This window comes from Oreochromis niloticus, linkage group LG14, assembly GCF_001858045.2.
Source record: "Oreochromis niloticus isolate F11D_XX linkage group LG14, O_niloticus_UMD_NMBU, whole genome shotgun sequence".
Classification (NCBI taxonomy): Eukaryota; Metazoa; Chordata; class Actinopteri; order Cichliformes; family Cichlidae; genus Oreochromis; species Oreochromis niloticus.
Genome location: NC_031979.2, coordinates 8,916,538 through 8,935,693, shown reverse-complemented (window position 1 = coordinate 8,935,693; position 19,156 = coordinate 8,916,538). Strand labels below are relative to the sequence as shown.

Genomic DNA, 19,156 nt, shown 5'->3' with positions numbered 1-19,156 from the left:
CGGACCAGCCGACACATGAGAATCAGTGAGCTGTCCTTTCAGCCCTGACCGTGTCCGTGTCGTCGGGTGAGAAAGGCGACATCTCACTGATTCTGATCCGTCAGCGGTTCCGCGCTTTGTGTTTGTGTCTTTGTGCAGAATCCGTGTACCTGCTGTCACTTACTGTTTTAGCTGTTTGGTGGTTGTTGAAATTTTTGTGAGGTTTAACCTGAGATTCTGGCATTTCGGGCAAAATAAAGTTATATTAAAAATCGATTCAGGATTTTAATTAAACAATATCACGTTTTCCAAGCGAGAATCGATTTTAATCGATAATCAAAACCCGCCCCTATAACTGTGTAATCATGCTTATGTACGTCTGGATAATGACACAAACTGTGTGGCGCTTCACTTTTTAATAAACTAAAAGACATAAATCAGGTTATAGGATCTGTAGTGTTGTTTATTTATATTATGGTACTTATCATTTGTGATATTTATTACTGTGTGCATACTTTATTGGAAGAGAAAACAAATCTCTTCCTTGCAGGCTCCATCGAAGAAGAAATGCTCAAGTAACTATGTAGCACGTAAACAATCCAATTCCGCAACACAATGTGATGGGGGAATCAGCTGTGTTTTGCTGCCCATTTTATTTCGAATCTGGCGCGAACCAGTGAACCAGTTCCCGAATCAGTCACGTGGTACGGACTGCCCGCGAAGCCTCGAACGTCACTGCATACGTAATCAAAGCAAGCCTCGATACGCGCTTCACAGACACGCCCCCGAGATTACCCGAAGCGCGATTCGAAGCTTCGACACACAGGACACATCACTAGTTTATTGTATTTTATGTTTTTAGTAGTGATTTTAGAAGATAAGCCAAGATAAGCCAGGTGTGCAGCAAACACAGTTGTGTGCTGGAGGTATGTTAACTTAATATATTTGACATTAAAAAAAGTATATTTATGCACTATAATCTAATTTATATTGTATTGCCTCCTGCAGGACAGGCTGCACATGTGAATTTGTCACTGTTTTTTCCTCCTCCTCTTTTTGTTGCGTTTTTTGGTTTTAGTAGGGTCACTTTTTAAAACTGTTTTTTGTGCCGGGTTTGTTTTTATTTTCAACGGGCTGGTGCAATATTAGTCAGACAACGTGCAACCCCTGAGCTGGGCTCTTACCTTAGGGGAATTAGGTCTTTTAGAGGTGCTCCGTGTGGATTTGCAGTGAACAAGTTTTATTAAGAGTGATTTTAGTGCCACCAATCATTGCCTGGACTACAACACTTAGTGCATGCGATAAGTCTTCTGTTGGGCTCTTATTTATTTGGGGTGGATTTGTTTCTTTTAAAGTAACGAGCATCTGGGACCACCGGGGTAGAGCAAGCCTCAGGTGATAGTTGCATTGCTGGCAGGTTGCACCAATAAGACTATCTTGTAGTGATGGCCAAATGAAGCTTTCTGAAGCACTGAAGCTTGTATTGAAAAACGGTTCATTACTCGAAGCTTTTCAACACAGTCCTCTCTGGTGACATCTGGTGGCCAAAAATATGAAGAGCAGCTTGAATCCACAAAATAAAACCAACTGCTTCATAATGATAGCCCACTATACAGAGTGGAACTCTGTCTCATATTGGGCTGCTGTTGTGTTGCTTTGAACGTGTATTTTTTTTGGTGTTAAATGTAGTTTATTTGTTTAATAAATAATTTTGACCAGTAAACTTTCCTTGTTTAAACATGCACCATGGTTTGGTCTTTCTTTGCTTGTGACTTCTTGATGTTGGTAAATACAATAATTGAAAAATACCACGTTACATATAACATACATATAATAATGCACATTATGCAGTATGCTTCTGCTGTGAGGTCCTGCCTCCATGTACTTATGCATTTAATCTCTAGACGGGTATATTTATAAATAATATTATATTAGGGAAATTTTCCTATACATATTTTTGACCTGGGGGTAGAATTGATTGTGAAATGGAAAGGGAAAATGCTTATGAACTTGCAAATTAATAACATGATGCATTTAAGGAAACCCTTTTTCATTTTTATTTAAGAAGAAAATTTGTTCCACTGTGCGATGGCCGAATCTGTTCCTTTTCGTGGAGATAATTTCTCCTGCCTTAAGGAAAATCCCTTCACATGGCACAGAAGAGGCTAGAGTGCAGAAAAACTGGTAGAGATGCAGTTATGGCTCCACAAACTATCGGCTAAAGAGAATAAATAAATTAAATTGCTGCACATTTTGTAGACTAACATTGTAAGATTATTTTTTTAAATAAAATATATCTTTTTATAACATTAAATGTTACGAGTCAAATGGAAGTTATTTAATGATATTTATATTATGAAAAGCAGATTTTTTTACATTTTAAGTTTTTCCCGTTTTCAGATAAAATAAAGACGCACAAAACAAAAGCAAACAGCCAGAACACAAAGCTGGAAAACCCACCCGATTGACCAGAATCAACTCAAAATACTCCTACACAACAGAACCAAATCTCTCAGAATGATCAGTGGTTCGCTATCTGTCACCATCAAGACACTCCACAAATCCCGCAAATGATTCACTTCGTTCCATTTGAATCAGATACCGAAGCAGTTGCTGCGTAATAAAGCTTCGGACGTCACTGGTCACGTGACTTTTGCCAAACGAAGCAAGCCTCGACACAGTGCTTCTGAACCAGTGTGTTGTTTTTTTCGACACATGCTCCGGAGCGTCAGCTTCAAGCGGGCCATCACTACTATCTTGTGGTCGTTTGTGACCTTTTCCATTTTGATGTTTTAGTCCTTTTGCAAACCCTTTGTGTTTTCTTTTAAAATAATAAATTTTAACATATCTGACTGATATTGACCCTCTTGTCCCGTTTATTCTGGGCTCGTTCCTGTGAGAGCTTTGGGCCTGAAAGTTTGCACAAGTAGTATAGAGGCCCTTAGCGAACACTCGGTGGCTTTTACTTGCTACACATATATACGAATGTGAATCACATCATTGGCTGGACTATGGGATAAAGTGGCATCGTTCTAATCCCATACAGGAGCAGCCAGTCACTTACTGACTAACACTGCAAAACAGAATTGTTAAAGTATTAATTTTAATTTCAATTCAGGTTTGATTTTTTTTGTGCGCAACGCAGATTTTCTGTGCACAGAGACCGTGCCAGCAGTGCGCAATTGTGTCTATTCCATTTATGTTGGAGACAAGAGGAAAAATGCCCATTAAGCTTTTGCTACATGCACAACACAGGGATGATGTGTAGTGTAAAACATTTGTTTGGTGTCTCTAGGCTGTTCACAGGTCATTTTTCTAAAGACTCTAAACTTGATACACGTAAGCTTTAGACTTTTAATACGTCAAAGAATTGCTTTTGTATTAACGTTGAATTGAGTGTAATTAGACTTAAGCAGGTTGTGTCTGATCTAATGAAAAGACAGACATCCTTTTTTTGTTTACTGATAAACAACAACAACAACAACAGCACCAAGGAGTATTGGCAGGATAGGGGTAAAGGTCTCTCGATCACACATTAACACCGTATTTCAGTGTTTTGTCATATGCAGCAACACCAACACCTAATCGAACTACATCATAGGTAGATTTGGAAACCCTGAGTTGACTTAATAACCTGATAACCGCTTTCGTGTGACCTCTTGACCTGATCAGAATTTACTAAAATGATGATTTTCATATATTCCTTTTTATTTTGCACAGAAAGATTTGACCTTTAGTTGTTGGACATTGGACTGAGCAGATTTACATTTTATACACAGACACACACACAGAGACAAGAACTGCTGTGTGCGAGTCTGATGTTGATGTTGTAACTATGATGCTTACAGGGAACTAGTTTAAAGGGGCATTTTCAAGGCTAGTCATAAACCTTCAATAAAAAAACAACCCACCAGGCTGTGCTGCGAACAATGAGAACACCTGAGCCTAAAAAGCAAGTACTTTTTGTTTCTGTGAAATAGCTCCAAGCCAGTAGGACTCTGTCTTAACTTGCTTTGGTTGTATGTTTCATTATGGAGGCATGTGGGCTTTAAATGGCATAAAGTAGAGTCTTCCATGGAAAACTGAACTGACGAATCTTGTTGGAAAAAATTTACACATCAGCCAACCTCACTGTCTGTCTCACTGCCTCTATCAAGATTTTGGTGGATGAGTGTAATAAAGTTTCTGGCCACACTCTTTACTCTCTTGTCTAAAATTGGATGCTGACCTTACAGAAAGAAGTTTAAACTCAAATGGAAAAGAAAAATAACACATCGGTCTGTGATGGATTGTAATTAATGATGTAATGTAAAAGAGGTCACCTAAACACATGGGATATCAATGAAAAGCCCAGGATGTCCTCGACTTAGTACATCAGGACTTAGCAGGATAGCTTAAATAAGTCAAAAGATATTGACCAAAAACAAATATCAATTACAGAGGACAAAAACTAATACGTTGGTTCTCAGGAGGATATAACACATCAAAGTTCTCCTTCTCATTCACACATTTGAAAAATATTTTTAACCTTTATAAACGTTTGACTCTGTAGTGTGGGGATCAGGGAAGTATTTTACTGCTGTTGTTCGTGATCATCATCATTGCCATTGCATTGATGGCATGGTCTGCAGTGTTGATGTTGTATTCAGATATTTAAACATATTGGCACCCAATTAGCCTTTATTACAGGTGCAGTTATAACCACTTTAAACTGTTGAGTTGAATTTATAATCTTAAATGCTTTTGAATACTTTTTATAATCTTAAATGTGTATGTGCTGATTCTGTTGGGTTATAAAAGAAAGGCTCAACTCTGAGTACACTCTGTGCCAAGGTTGACAGGAAACGCATGCTTTTGCAGGAAGTGAAACTAAGCTAAGTGTAAGTTATTTTGAGGAGCTGTTTGGATGATGCTATTTGAATAACCAGGTTATTCATTATTATCTTTTATTAGTTTATATCTTTTTATTAAGCTTTAAGTAGGGCCATTTGATTAAAACATTTATTCAATAGATTACATATACATAGTTTCAGTTAGGTTATTACACATATGAGAGTGGTTTCTGTCTCTCTGTCTGGTGAGAGGTCATGAGTTAGTCGGCGAGGTGAGGCAGAGTGCATTTGAGGTCAAGACACAGGCACACACACCATAGTGAGGCTCATTTCTAGGTAAGAGTTCAAACATATTTTGCTTGTAACTGCATTTTGTGCTTGCATAAGTGACAGTTTTTTCTAGGACATGTGTCTGCTGTTCCAAACATAAGCGAAAGTGGGAAGTTCAACAGGAAGCACCTGGCGTGGAGACGGAGAAAATGTTCTTTTCTAACTGTGTTAAAAGTTGTCAACATAACATTTGTGGTTTTAACTTATGCATGTATTGTATCGGATGACGCAAGAGGGGGCGTCAGTAAACATACCCTGATGCTATAAAACGATTGTCTTGTGTATTTTTGGGCGGAGATCTACAGCTGATGTTGTGCAGTGTACATCTCCCCACACGTGTTCATTAAAATCATCGTTTGACTTGACCCGGCCGGACCAGTGTTGTTATTTGGAATTCCTCCTGTATCCCTCCTTAATATTTGAACCCTAACAGTAGCCATAAAAAGAAATGCCTCCTTTCAGTGGTCACTCTCTTTGTATGTTTGTCCTCTTCTTCTCGTATCTCCTGATATAAGCAGCACCTTTCCCTGGTCTGAATTACATTGTTTCTCCTGTCCAGTCACGTAGAGCTCCTGGTCTTTCATCTCTACAGTCTAATACAACAGAAAGGCATCTTTCAGGTAACAAAAAAAAAACCCTAAAGTGTTGTGTTTTTAAGTTGTGTTCGGTTGTAATGAGATCAGTGGAGAACAGCTTTTTCTTTTTCTTTTTTTCTTTTACAGAATACATCTTAGCTTTTGATTTTCAAATAGTCAAAGACTTGCTTTTGTATAAACTTTGACTCCAGTGTTATAAAACTTAAGCAGGTTCCTTTTGCCTTACTGAATAGACAGACGTCTCTTATGTGTTAAGGTTGACCTATGTACTCCTTCAGGAGAATGCACCTCAGAATATGGAGGAAGAAACACCAGTTTCTCTCTGTGAGGAGAGATCTTTATTACATTCACACAGACTCGCACACAACAATAACTTACTCTGTTTTTAATTTTGTAACTGTGGTGCTTACAAGGGAATAGTGTGGGAACTAACTTTAAAGAGGGGCATTTTCAAGGCTATTCATAAATCTTATGTAAATAACAACAGTGAGGTAAATAACAGTGAGGCAGCAGTGACAGAACACCTGAGCCTGAAGGGGTACTTGTTTCTGTGAAAATGCTCCAAGCCAGTAGGACTCTGTCTTAACTTTCGTTGTGTGTTATATTCTGGAGAGAAACTGTTTTTTTTTTGCCACTGTAACCAAATACAAAATTAAACAAAAAGTAAGTTAAAAACAAAAATGTCTCTTCCAGCGAACATTAAAAAAAAAAAATAAGAAAGAAAGAAAATCTTCAATGTAATGTTAAGTCTTTTGTGTGATTTGGTGCATCTCAAATTAATAAATGAATAATCCAAAAAGTAGCTATATTAATGCTGAAACAAAAAAGAAAAGAAAGTAAAATATTTCCTCCAAACAAAACAGACTGACGAATGTCTGTTGGAAAAAATTTACACATCGGCCAACCGTGTCTCTAGGCTTTTTGTTTCTGTGAAATAGCTCAGTAGGACTCTGTCTTAACTTGCTTTGGGGGTATGTTTCATTATGGAAGCATGTGGGTTTTAAATGGCATAAAGTACAGTGTTCCATGGAAAATTGAACTGACTGACAAACTGACTGATGAATGTCGGTTGGAAAAAATTTACACATCGGCCAATTTTGCTGGGTGTCTCACTGCCTCTATCAAGATTTTGGTGGATGAGTGTAATAAAGTTTCTGGCCACACTCTTTACTCCCTCGTCTAAAATTGGATGCTGAACTTACAGAAAGAAGTCAGACACAAGGTGGAATGTTGGAATATAATTAAGGACATTTAGACATCGAATGTATTTGGTTATGAAAAAATTGGGTACTTTTAGTGTTTTCATTGCACATTTGCAGCTTTATATTTTTCCAGAAACTGAACTCTTGGTCAGTTACTACAATCATACTGCAAAATTCATCTGCTTCGTGGAAGATTTTCTTCAACTAGAAAATTTCTTCAACTAACAGAATTTGTAATTTTTGTGACTTCTCCTTTCCTGCTAACCCTGAAGTAGCTGTGAAACATTTAATTTCTTCATTATTTCAGTGGAAATACATTTCAAAAATCAATGATCTCTGCAAATTTAGAGAGGACACGTCACATTCTGATTAAACATTGATTTATGGCCACATTTTGCCCCTGTGGTCTGTTAGATTTGTATTGTTGATTGTCATTTATGCTTAGAAGTATCTACTTATATATGCTTAGAGTTTATAATTAGTTGTAGATTGGTAGAGGTCTGATCCTTAATAGTCTGCAAACTTTGTGTGCATTCCAGAGCACTCTGGGAGCATGGGAGAGGTCTTACTGTTTTATGGTAGGATAAACGTATCTATATCTGTTTTAGTCTAAGTGCCTTTTGTTTAGATGAACTGCTAAACCAAGGAGGTTTAGGGAAGTCTTTATGGGGTCACACTCTGACCCCCCCCCCCACACACACACACACACAAGGTATTCTTTGTTCACATGTATACCTATGTAAGATATGTTAATGACCCTATGCATATTCATGTAACCACAATAAAAGGAGTGCTATGGGGAACCTGGCCGAGAGTCCGACGGAGGCCAAGTGGGCGGAGCGACATCTGGCTCCGGTCCGGTCTCCCTCATGCATGAGTACGAACTTTGCCTACTTGGTGTTCAATGCTTTTGCTGTGTAATTATATTATCTTCAACGTTCCAGCGAATAGGTTTAAGCTACAAACCTATCATGGTCATAAAAGGAGCTATCTCTCATCAGTGGTTCCTCCCCTTGCTTTTTCCTCCTTATCACATCTCCTTATATAAGCAGCTCCATTCTCTGCTTTCATTTTTACTCTTTCTCCTGTCACATAGAGTGTGTTTGTCTTTAAAACTGTTGTGCTACAGTCTAATATCACAGAAAGAAAACTTTCAGGTAAGAGAAAAAAATGCTTTGTGTTTTTAAGTTGTGTTTGGTTGTAATGAGATCAGTGGAGAACAGCTTTTTATTATCTCACCAGCTACAGTTTGACAATTTGCTGAGTCTTGATGTTATGTTTACTGTGTGTTTTTATTCCATCTACTCAACTTGGCATAGTTTTTCTTTGCAAGAAAAACTATTAAACCTGATGTGTTAACAACTTCCTCTTTCTGCATCCTAACCTCCATCTTCTTCATCAGTCTACAGAGTATAAATCCTCTACACTATGTCATCTAACCAATCATTCAAAAACCAACATGAAGAGGCCTACACCTCCCTGATGAGAGGTCTGAAGGAGCTGGACCTACAGGGACCCTGTGTTCCCTGTGACCTGGTGCTGATTGGAGACCATGCCTTTCCTTTAGCAATGAACAGCCGAGGTCAGGTGCTGATGGCTGCCTCTCTGTACGGCAGTGGAAGGATTGTGGTCCTGGGTCATGAGGGCTACTTGACAGCCTTTCCTGCTCTGGTAAAAAATGCTGTGACCTGGCTGAGAGGTGATGGATCTGATAACCTCTCTGTAGGGGTACACACATATGTCAGTGCAGTTGCTGATAACCTCCAAAAATCCAGTTTCCAAACAAAAGTTGTGGGAGCTTTCAGTGACAACCTGGGAGTTGGTGTTTACGTGACCGATGCCTACAGCGTGGGCTCAGACCCAAAGGAGCTGGTGGCGTTTCTGAAAGCTGGAGGAGGGGTGCTGATAGCTGGGCAGGCGTGGCATTGGGCTGCAACTCACCCCAAAGAGAACACACTGCATCAGTTTGATGGGAATAAAGTGTCGGGAGTGGCAGGGATCTACTTCACTGAGCATTATGGTGAAGTGGAGAACCTGCCTGTCTACCCTCAGATCCCGTCCTCCTGGAAGTCATTAGCGTGAGTATATGCTATACAGTGGTCCCTCCTTTACTGCGGGAGTTACGTTCTAAAAATAACCCCGCAATAGGTGAAATCTGCAAAGTAGCCAACTTTAGTTTTTACAATTATTATAGATGTTTTAAGGCTGTAAAACCCCTCACTACACACTTTATACACTTTTCTGAGACAGGCATGAACAGAGATCGGCAGTAACGTGTTACAGGCAACGCGTTATTGTAATCCGATTACTTTTTTCAAGTAACGAGTAAAGTAAGGGATTACTATTGCAAAAAAGGTAATTAGATTACTGTTACTTTCCATAAGCACGCTGCGTTACTGCGTTACTGCGTTACTAAAACCATGATTTTTTTTTGTGAGTGTCTCATGACAGTGACGTAAGCGAGTGCGACGTTCATCGCAACAGCTGTGTGCAGATCAAAAATGTATAATATATCGAGTGCGGGAGAGAGTATGACCGTGTACCGTTTAAAGCGTGGAAGTACTGACTTTACTTTGAGTTTGATTCCATAAAAAGTGACAAAAACATTAGCGTCAGCTGTTCACTGCGTAGGAAGAAAACTTCTTTTTACAGCGAAAAACCCCTAAACTTCCGAGCAAGCACCGACTACGCTACCACGGAATGGGAAATTCACAGACAAACTTGTGGATTCTTCCAATGACATGACCGCTGCAGCACCTGCACCAGGGCAAACATCGGCCTGCCCCCACTCCTGCTATACAGGTGAAAATAGAGCAACAGGACCGGAGTCTTTGATTTTATTTATTTTCTGTTGTGTTTTACTTGCATTTATTTGAAAGAGTGAGTGTAAACACAAAAAATATTTTATTTTATGTGCAGGAATGTGCAGAAAATAGGTTTAAATGTTAAACAAATTTCTTCCAGTCAGAGAATGTTGCATATAATTTAATGTTTGCTTGATGCATAAAGTTAAAAGATTAAAACTAATAAAACAAATTTTAAAAAGAGACATTTTTTTCATTTGATTACATTTTATATGATGGATTATGCAGAAAGTAGAATTGGGCTGAAAGATATATCGCTTTATCACCTATTGAGGTTGTAAATCATGTTTTTAAAAAGTAACTAAGTAACTAATTACTTTTGAAAATAAGCAATCAGTAAAGTAATGGGATTACTTTTGGGGGGAAGTAATCAGTAATTAGTTACTGATTACTTTTTTCAAGTAACTTGACCAACACTGGGCATGAACATTTTCACACTTTTCTCTCTTATTTTAACACTCTCAAAGTTCAAACCTTCGTAGAAAATATATCTAGTATTATAGAATGAAACTTTGATACATAGAATGGTACGGAACTAAGTTGAGAAAAGTTTCACTTATCTGACTGTTTTGTTTCGCTTAATGCGCCTTATAAGCCGAAAAATACAGTAGAACTTCTACCTTCCTTTAGCAGGTCCAGAAGTCCAACATCTTGTGCTATGATAAGCACCCTCCTCTGCCTTCTGGGTGCTACCGCAGGTGCCTTTGACGGTGCAAAATGTTTCGTTAACATTGTTGTGTTTGTTGGGGAGAAAACGTACAAACATACTTTAGCTTCACACGCTATCGAAGACAAGCTGAACACATTCTGTACTGTAGAGGAGACACTGCATGAGATTGATTGACAGTGGTCTACAGCCAATCAGGACGCAGAACACAATGCACACTAATAAATGATAAATAAATTTTAAGAAATCATGCGAAATTAAACACACCGTAGTCCTGTTTTACTGCACCTTTATAAAAGTTCCACTTTCCATATAATAACTTTCACTTTATTTTTAAAGCATTTTAAAACAACATAACAGCTGACCAAAGTGCTGTGAAAATAATAAACAAATCAAAATAACTTTAAACGTAAAAATATTTTCTCTCTATTATTTGAAACAGTATTACTAAAGTGATTTTTTTATGCTAATTTACAAATAATAAATCATTTTACAAGAACATATTTGTAAAATTTAAAATATATTTACAGAGTATTGATAGTAAAAACACATTAAAATGATGCAATTTACACTCAAAATTCATAATGACAAACAGGCATTTTGTTTAAAACAACACAATTTTAGTAAAAAGAAATTCATCCAGTTATTCTGAATTTACTTCTGTACACTGTATCTCTAATTTTTGATGTCTTTTTATTTTGATTCTTTTTCATATTCCTATTCCACCTTTCAATTACAGGACAGGAAAGGACTTCAAGGATGACTTAGAGTTATTACTCCAGGGGGTTTCAGAGTTCAACCTCCCGTCTGATTCTGTATTTTCTGAGGTTCTAGTCCACGGACCGCTAGCCTTTCCCATCGGGACTACAGAAGATGGACGTCCATTCCTGGCAGGAGCCTACTATGGGCGAGGACGGGTCATTGTGGTTACACATGAAGCATATCTAGTAGTCGAGGTAGAGTATTAAAATTTAACTTTTTAAAAGTTAAAATTACGGATTTCTGTGTGGAGTTTGCATTTTCTCCCAGGGTTTGTGTGGGTTCTTTCTGGGTACTCTGGCTTCCTCCCACAGTCCACAGTTAGTGGGGTCAGGTTCATTGTTAAATCAAAATTGCCCATAGGTGTGAATGTGAGTGTGAATCTGAGTGCGAATGGTTGTCTCTCTCTTTGTGTTAGCCCTCTGACAGACTGGCGATCTGTCCTTTGCTTCTTGCCCTATGGTAGCTGGGATAGGGTGAAATGCGTGCTGTTCTGACAAATGTTTTATATATCACACATACACATAACTGCCCTTCTTCCTGTTTTCCTTCTTTTATTTTAGAGCATGGCTCCATTTTGGCAAAACGCCATTCACTGGTTGGATGAAGGGCGCAGAGGGGTTGTTGGTGTCATGGTGGATCCTGCACTCGAAGTTCTCAGCAAGTCAGGGCTGAAGTGTGAGCAGACAAACTTCAGGAAAGACCTCAGTGTGTTTGTGTGTACAGCGTATATCACTGAGCATTTGGAGGAAATCCAAAACTTTGTGGCAGAGGGAGGAGGCCTGCTGATTGGAGGACATGCCTGGTACTGGGCTTATACACATGCTGGGCAAAATCCATTTACAGATTTCTCAGGTATGAAAATGCACCACAAGGGTTTCACAATATACAGAGCAGAAATACTGGTAGTGTTCTTATTTTCCACCTAAAAAACCATAAAACCATAAGTGCACTGCATCAATATAGAGCTCTCTTTGTCTAATCAACCACCCTAAATCCTAAAACCTGTTGTATTTATTGTGCTAACAGATTCACAATGGTGTATTATCTTGTCCAAAGACACTTCGATTGAAGGAGTTGGGATCAAATATCCAACCTTCTGATGAGTGTAAAACAAAGTCACGACATTTCCAACAATACAACTCAGTAAATTAAGTCAGACTTGCTTTAATTTCTTTCAGGGAACAAGATCCTGAACCAAATGGGATTGAGCCTTTTGGGATCAACAATCAGTGCAGGAACATACAAAGCTCTTGTACCCAGCTGGCCGATTAAAGATACTTACCACTTCCGCCACCTTCTACACCGCTTCGTTGCCCATGTGACTACAGGTGTAGAACTTAGCAAGCATGAGGAGGGATGTCTTAAAAAGCTGGGCAGTGACTGTGATGCTTACTTGCGTACAAAGGCACATGGCTGCTTCTATTACACTCAAGTGTTGGCTGCACTCACTGACATGTTAAAGAGGTCAGGCCTGCCACAGGTGAGTAGAGAAAAAACATTTGAACAACACAGGCTGTGCCACTGATCACTGTATGGCAGCTGTTAACCACTAAGATGTTACACTAATGTCTCCTTCTTTCAAGGTGAGTGACAGCTGCCCTGCAAAGACACCAAAAGACCATCTACTCCTCAGTGTGGGATCACCTGTATACGAGTTTTGCCTAAATCCTGAGGCCCTCCTGCCCTACCTCATCAAGGAAAAGCCACTGATGCCAGACGTCTATAACCACAGGCTCAAGATCGATGTTAACACAGCAGGTCAGATTTCAGATTTGTGGACAAATATGTCATCTGTGAATATATGAATATATGACTGCACCCTGCTCACAGTTGTTTCACAGTACTCATTGTTTCATTAACATATTCAATTTGGACTCAATATGGATTTTCTCACAGACATCTAAAAGATAAAATACCTGCAGATTTCATACATGTATATGTCACCAACTGTAACCTCTAATGTTGTATCCTGGGGTGTCACAATATACTTTGAGTTTTTTAAATAAAAAAAATGTATTGTATTTAAAATGTACAAATAATATCATAAACAATCCAGTGAAAGTGCAGTTAAGGTTACAGACTTACTTTGCTATTTACAAATAGGACATATCAGTGACATTTTTTTTATAAACATAGAAAACTTAAGGACTGTTTCTTTTTTCCACAGTGTCAACAGTTCAGTAAATTAAATCAACAAAGTTAAGGAGAATTTTGACTGATATTTGACTGCATTGTGTGTGTGTGTGTGTGTGTGTGTGTGTGTGTGTGTGTGTGTGTGTGTGTTAGATGGAGAAGAGTGGATCAGCACTAGTCTCTACCTCTCTCCTGGTATGAGTACCTACATGGTCATGCCAGCTGAGACTGTCAACAAGGACTGGAAGGTGAAGCACACAAAATCTTCTAATGGTATTTTCACTTAGAAAAAGTGCATCACACCTGGTTCATTTATACAAAGAAAAGAAAAATAGCAATGAACATCCCTTTACATCTGCAAAGTAGCTATTGAGACCAAAACGTTGTGATTTGATATTGCTTTTTGATGAGCTGTATGAAGCGGGCAGGATTGGAGGAATCAAAATGCAAAACAAAACAAAACAAAAAAAAGATTCCAAAATAAAAAAAACAAGGAACAGGAGTCCAAAACACAAGGGACCCAACTGTGGGGCCAATGGTGGCGCAGAACTATAGAGTTACAGCCCAGTCACTCCCTTGAAACCTGTCTAACGATACTGACAGAAGAAATTCAGTCACATCTCTGAACATCTGTTTCAGCATCAGCCCTTCAGCCAATAGAAAGTCTCACACAGAACTGTGCCCTCTGTTCCCTGCCTGTATTAGTTCAACTCAATCCAATAACATACCCCCGTCATCTATAGTAACAGTGTTAGCCCTTTCCATGCTTTTTAATAGCACACTACAAGAAAGAAAATTTGATCATGACATCTATAAACTGCTTTGTAAATCATTCCTGAACACAGGTGTCTCTGTGTTCAGGAATGGGGCTGTTTGCAAAGGCGGCTGGTGTTGTAATTTGACGCTATATTTAAAAAAAAATGAACTGAAATGTATCTGTTTGATCAAAACTCTGATATTCAATATATTTTCCATTTTATCTACAGATTCAGATAGGCTGTCAAACTGATGACCTACATAGAAAGGATGAGCTGAAGAGAGCACCACGTGTTCATGAGCAGTTTCCTGTTACTTCAGACATGATGCATGTGTCCAACCTGTGGGGCGGACTCATCTATCTGGTGGCTCCACCCAACACACAAGTGAAAGGGTTGGAGATCACAGTGCAGAAAGCTGTAACTGCTCCATATTACAAGTCTGGTGAGTCTGTGGTTTATAACAGTGCTGTGTACTTTGTGTCAGTGGAGGTAATTGGAAGATATCTGGTGAGTCTTAGTCTCACTTGGATCACCTTCATTCTGATTGAACATACAGTGTTTTCATTGGACAATACAGGTGAATTAACTTGAGCTCAATATATTTTCAGTAAAGTAAAACCCTCTCCTAAAAGACTGCACAAAATTTGCTTAATTATTCAGAGGCCTTGTGTGCACTATCAGCGTTTTACACCAAAGGCTGTTTAAAGATGCGAATGAAATGCATATGTGAATTAGATAAAGCAAAATTTATTTATTTAAAGAATTTATTCATATGAGGTGCATCTGGAGTTTTTTTTTTTTTATCCACCTGTGTTACAAGCCTTTAAGAAATTATGTAAATAACAGATTCTTTACTTTGTAATCCAATCCAACTTTATTTATAAATCACTTTAAAACAGCCAGCACAGGACCAAAGGACTGTACAGTAATTAAGATAAGAACAATATATATATGTATATATATATATAGAGAGAGAGAGAGAGAGAGAGAGAGATAGAAGCAGGGTCAGATGCCCTCATCTCACTAAAATCTCACAGGCTGTCAAAAGGTTTTCAGAAGTGATTGAAAAACAGGCAGAGAAGAGGCCTGTCTAATCTCTAAAGCAGGGGTGTCAAACTCAAATACACAGTGGGCCAAAATTCAAAACTGGAACAAAGTCACGGGCTAACATTAATATTTATTGAAAAAAAAAATCTTCCTCCAGGTATAAGAATGAATCTTTTCTTATGGACTCAAACAAGTTTTGCTGAAAAACTGAATATGGAACAAGCAAAGCTTAATACTAAACGATATATATATTAGCTGTATAATACCAGTAGGCCAGCTCTAATAGTAATTTGGCATGGCTTCGCGGGCCAAATGTAATTAGGCTGCGGGCCAAATATGGCCCGCGGGCCAGAGTTTGACACCTATGCTCTAAAGGCAGATTGTTCCACAGTTTTGTTTAAGAACAAGCTGGATTTTTCTTGGAACTGTCACACAAGTTTGTACTTTGCCTAGAACATTTTATATATGTTTTTAATATGCAATGATTCAAAGCATTTTAATTGATCCACTCCTCTCTTTGTTCTTTTCAGGTGTAACAACTGCAGCTGAGTGGTCATTGTTGCGCACGGCTCCTTCACCCTGGGCAGAGTTGGAGTTTGAAAACATCGTCCTCACCGTACCATCAGATGCTGTTCGGGGTCTGGAGCACCCAGACAAGGTGGCCGCTCTCTGGGATGAAATCATGAGGGCCATTGCAGATCTGGCTGCCAAACCACACAAATTTCCCCGCAAGGAGCGCTTTGTGACAGATGTGCAGATTTCTGCTGGTAAGTGCACTTTACACCAGGTAACCATCACCAATAAGCAGAGCAAGAAGGCTGTCGTGATAGACCAATCTATACCAAATGAATGCAACATCAGGAAGAAGGAACACAAGAAGCTCAAGAAAATACCAAGGGCTGAGAGAGGAGCTGGAGAAGATATGGTGGGTGAAGGCAACAGTGGTCCCTGTGCTAATCGTAATGTAATGTAGTGTAGTAAGCTCCAGGGCCTCTGGAACAGCTTGAAGCATTAAGACCGCCGACATGCCGAATAGGGAATCTAGTTTTTAATATATATATATTTACAGGCTAGATGAACTGAACATGGAAGACTGAACTAAGCTGGACTGAATTATTGAACCCGCTCACCAGAGCTAAAGAGTTCAGGAGGGTGGCCAGTGGCGTTGCCCCTTCTTTTGTTAATAACTAACTTGTAGGAATTTAGAACAACATGTGGTAATATAAGGCTTTTGTTTAAATCATTCTGGTTCAGTTATTTCCTTCACACTTTACAGCTTTCCTCTCATAAAGTATTTGCAATATAATCTTACAACAATTATTAATATACTGCAACGTTACATTTACTTTTCTTCTTTTAAGGCTGGATGCATTCAGGTTATCCTATCATGGCACACCATGCTTCAGCTGCTGAAGTAGTTGGTGTTAAAAAAGGTGAACAACTGTGGGGTCCCATCCATGAGCTGGGACACAACCAACAGAGAAGCTGCTGGGAGTTCCGACCACACACCACAGAGTGTACGTGCAACCTGTGGTCAGTGTATGTGCATGAAGAGGTGCTGGGTCTCAACAGAGCACAGGTAGAGTAAATCAAGTGTCTTAAAAACTCATTTTAAACTTATTTCTTTTACATTAATCGTCATCAGAAAACTTGTGACTGAGTTTTCTGTGATCACATGATTTAGCAACTATCTCATTCCATGTTCTTTGGTGCAGGCTCATGGTGATTTGACTTTAGCAAACCGAAAGACTCGAGTAGAGGAGTACATCAAGGGAGGAAGGAAACTCAGTGACTGGAGTGTGTGGGTTGCCCTGGAAACATATCTGCAGGTGAGAAATTATAGAGAAATTTTGCTTGGTCCACAGTGAAGAAAACGCATGATATGAATAAGACTGAAAGACTCTAACTCCATTTGATCCAGTCACACTTAAAATTGACCATGTCACCAATCACTTAGGGGTAGAGTTAGGTTCAAGTTGTATTTTAGCCACATGCTAAACAAGGATAGTGTCAGAAACTACAAGATGATACCTTTCAAATCAAATCAAATCTCTTACCTGCACTTTGCCTTCTATTAAAAGAGTTTGATTTGGGTGTCCCATATAGGTGACAATTCCATGTAGACTTGAACACTTACAGTGAAGCTAACATTAAATGGTAACAGGTTGTGATGCTTTGGTCAAGAGATTATTGCTCCTAACATAAAAAACAGCAAATAGTTTGAGTTGTTGTCATATCTACCTTCTCTGTAGCTCCAGGAAAAGTTTGGCTGGGATGCCTTTAAGAAGGTGTTTGCTGCGTACCACCACATGAGCAACTTTCCCAATGACAATGACTCAAAGATGAACCTGTATGCTGAGACTTTCTCCCAGACTGTGGGGATGAACCTGACTGGCTTCTTCAAGGCCTGGGGCTGGCCCATCGAAACAGCCACTGAGGAAAAATTGTCCCAGCTGCCTCCCTGGAATGATCACCCCATGACCCAGTACAAATGATCTAAACACGACTGCGGAATAAAGAAAAGTAACCAGTGAAACTTTAGTTCATTAAACGTTTTATATGAATCTTTTTATAACATTTATTGCATGCAGAGGAACGTTGCAGCTTTTTTCACAGTATTTGCACTGATCATTTGCTCCAAATTAGTATCCCTCCAATTTAACTAGATTTCTTTGAGTCAACTTGAACATTAACATGTCCTCTGCGCTAATTTTTATATCTGGGATTGTAAGACAGGGGGTGAAGAACTGTAAGTTGGGTTGCAGTGTAGAGGAGCTAAATATTATTATTGCTGTTCCTCAAAGTGAAGATCTGTTGCCATAATGTCAAAACGGCTTAGCTCTGTGAATTATAAGAAGGTAATTATTTAGCATACACACAGATGGCAGCTGGATTGTGAGTTGTGGTTATGCTGTTGCTTTTTGGTTTAATCAGTAATCATGTTTTTAATGCAGCAAGTAGCATTTCAGTAAGTCTTTAAAATTCTGTAACCCATAATTATCACTCTGTAATAACCATGTAATACTTTCACTGAACTTTGAACTTGTCAATCGCTATGGGACAAAACTGGACTCAGTTTTTTGCCTCTTAATAAAGAACTGATGCACACAGTAAACAATAGTTGTATAATTAAGTCTGTTTTGTTTGTTTTTTTACTATATACACCTTCCTGCAAAACAGGCAGTTTGTTTTCCTTGTCAGACATAATTATGATGAAGAAGCCATCATTCACAGCCTTGCTCCCAGCACTTACTACTTTATATGCATTTATTTCTTTCCACGCCCACATCAACATACTCTTGCCTTCTTTTGACATCGCTAGCTTGTGGATATGATACAGTCGCAACATATGCTCATTGATCAACTATCTAAATTGCCACATTCTTGTCTTAGCAGGATCAATTTCTTTGCAAAACTACTCACTGGTACCCCATGTTCAACCTCTACAGCAGCAATAAATTTTAAATGAAAGAACTCAGATGCAGTTGAAGTGCAGACTTTCAATACAGGGAGTGCAGAATTATTAGGCAAGTTGTATTTTTGAGGAATAATTTTATTATTGAACAACAACCATGTTCTCAATGAACCCAAAAAACTCATTAATATCAAAGCTGAATGTTTTTGGAAGTAGTTTTTAGTTTGTTTTTAGTTTTAGCTATTTTAGGGGGATATCTGTGTGTGCAGGTGACTATTACTGTGCATAATTATTAGGCAACTTAACAAAAAACAAATATATACCCATTTCAATTATTTATTTTTACCAGTGAAACCAATATAACATCTCCACATTCACAAATATACATTTCTGACATTCAAAAACAAAACAAAAACAAATCAGCGACCAATATAGCCACCTTTCTTTGCAAGGACACTCAAAAGCCTGCCATCCATGCAGTAGCGGTTTTAGATACGGGCAAGTAAGTAAGTAAGTAAAATTTTATTTATATAGCACCTTTCAAGATAAAAATCACAAAGTGCTTTACAGA

General features: G+C 38.6%; 1 protein-coding gene across 1 annotated transcript; it reads left to right on the top strand.

Moving 5' to 3' along the window:
• The first annotated feature begins 7,967 nt into the window (after positions 1-7,967).
• On the top strand, positions 7,968-18,271 carry LOC100696368 (TRPM8 channel-associated factor homolog). The gene is made up of 12 exons (XM_019367527.2): positions 7,968-8,096; positions 8,342-9,017; positions 11,210-11,426; positions 11,793-12,084; positions 12,411-12,712; positions 12,816-12,990; positions 13,519-13,613; positions 14,352-14,565; positions 15,701-15,937; positions 16,532-16,749; positions 16,886-16,999; positions 17,423-18,271. Exons 2-12 carry the CDS (start codon positions 8,368-8,370, stop codon positions 17,663-17,665), a joined length of 2,757 nt encoding a protein of 918 aa, XP_019223072.1. The 5' UTR covers positions 7,968-8,096; positions 8,342-8,367; the 3' UTR covers positions 17,666-18,271.
• Positions 18,272-19,156: the final 885 nt, after the last annotated feature.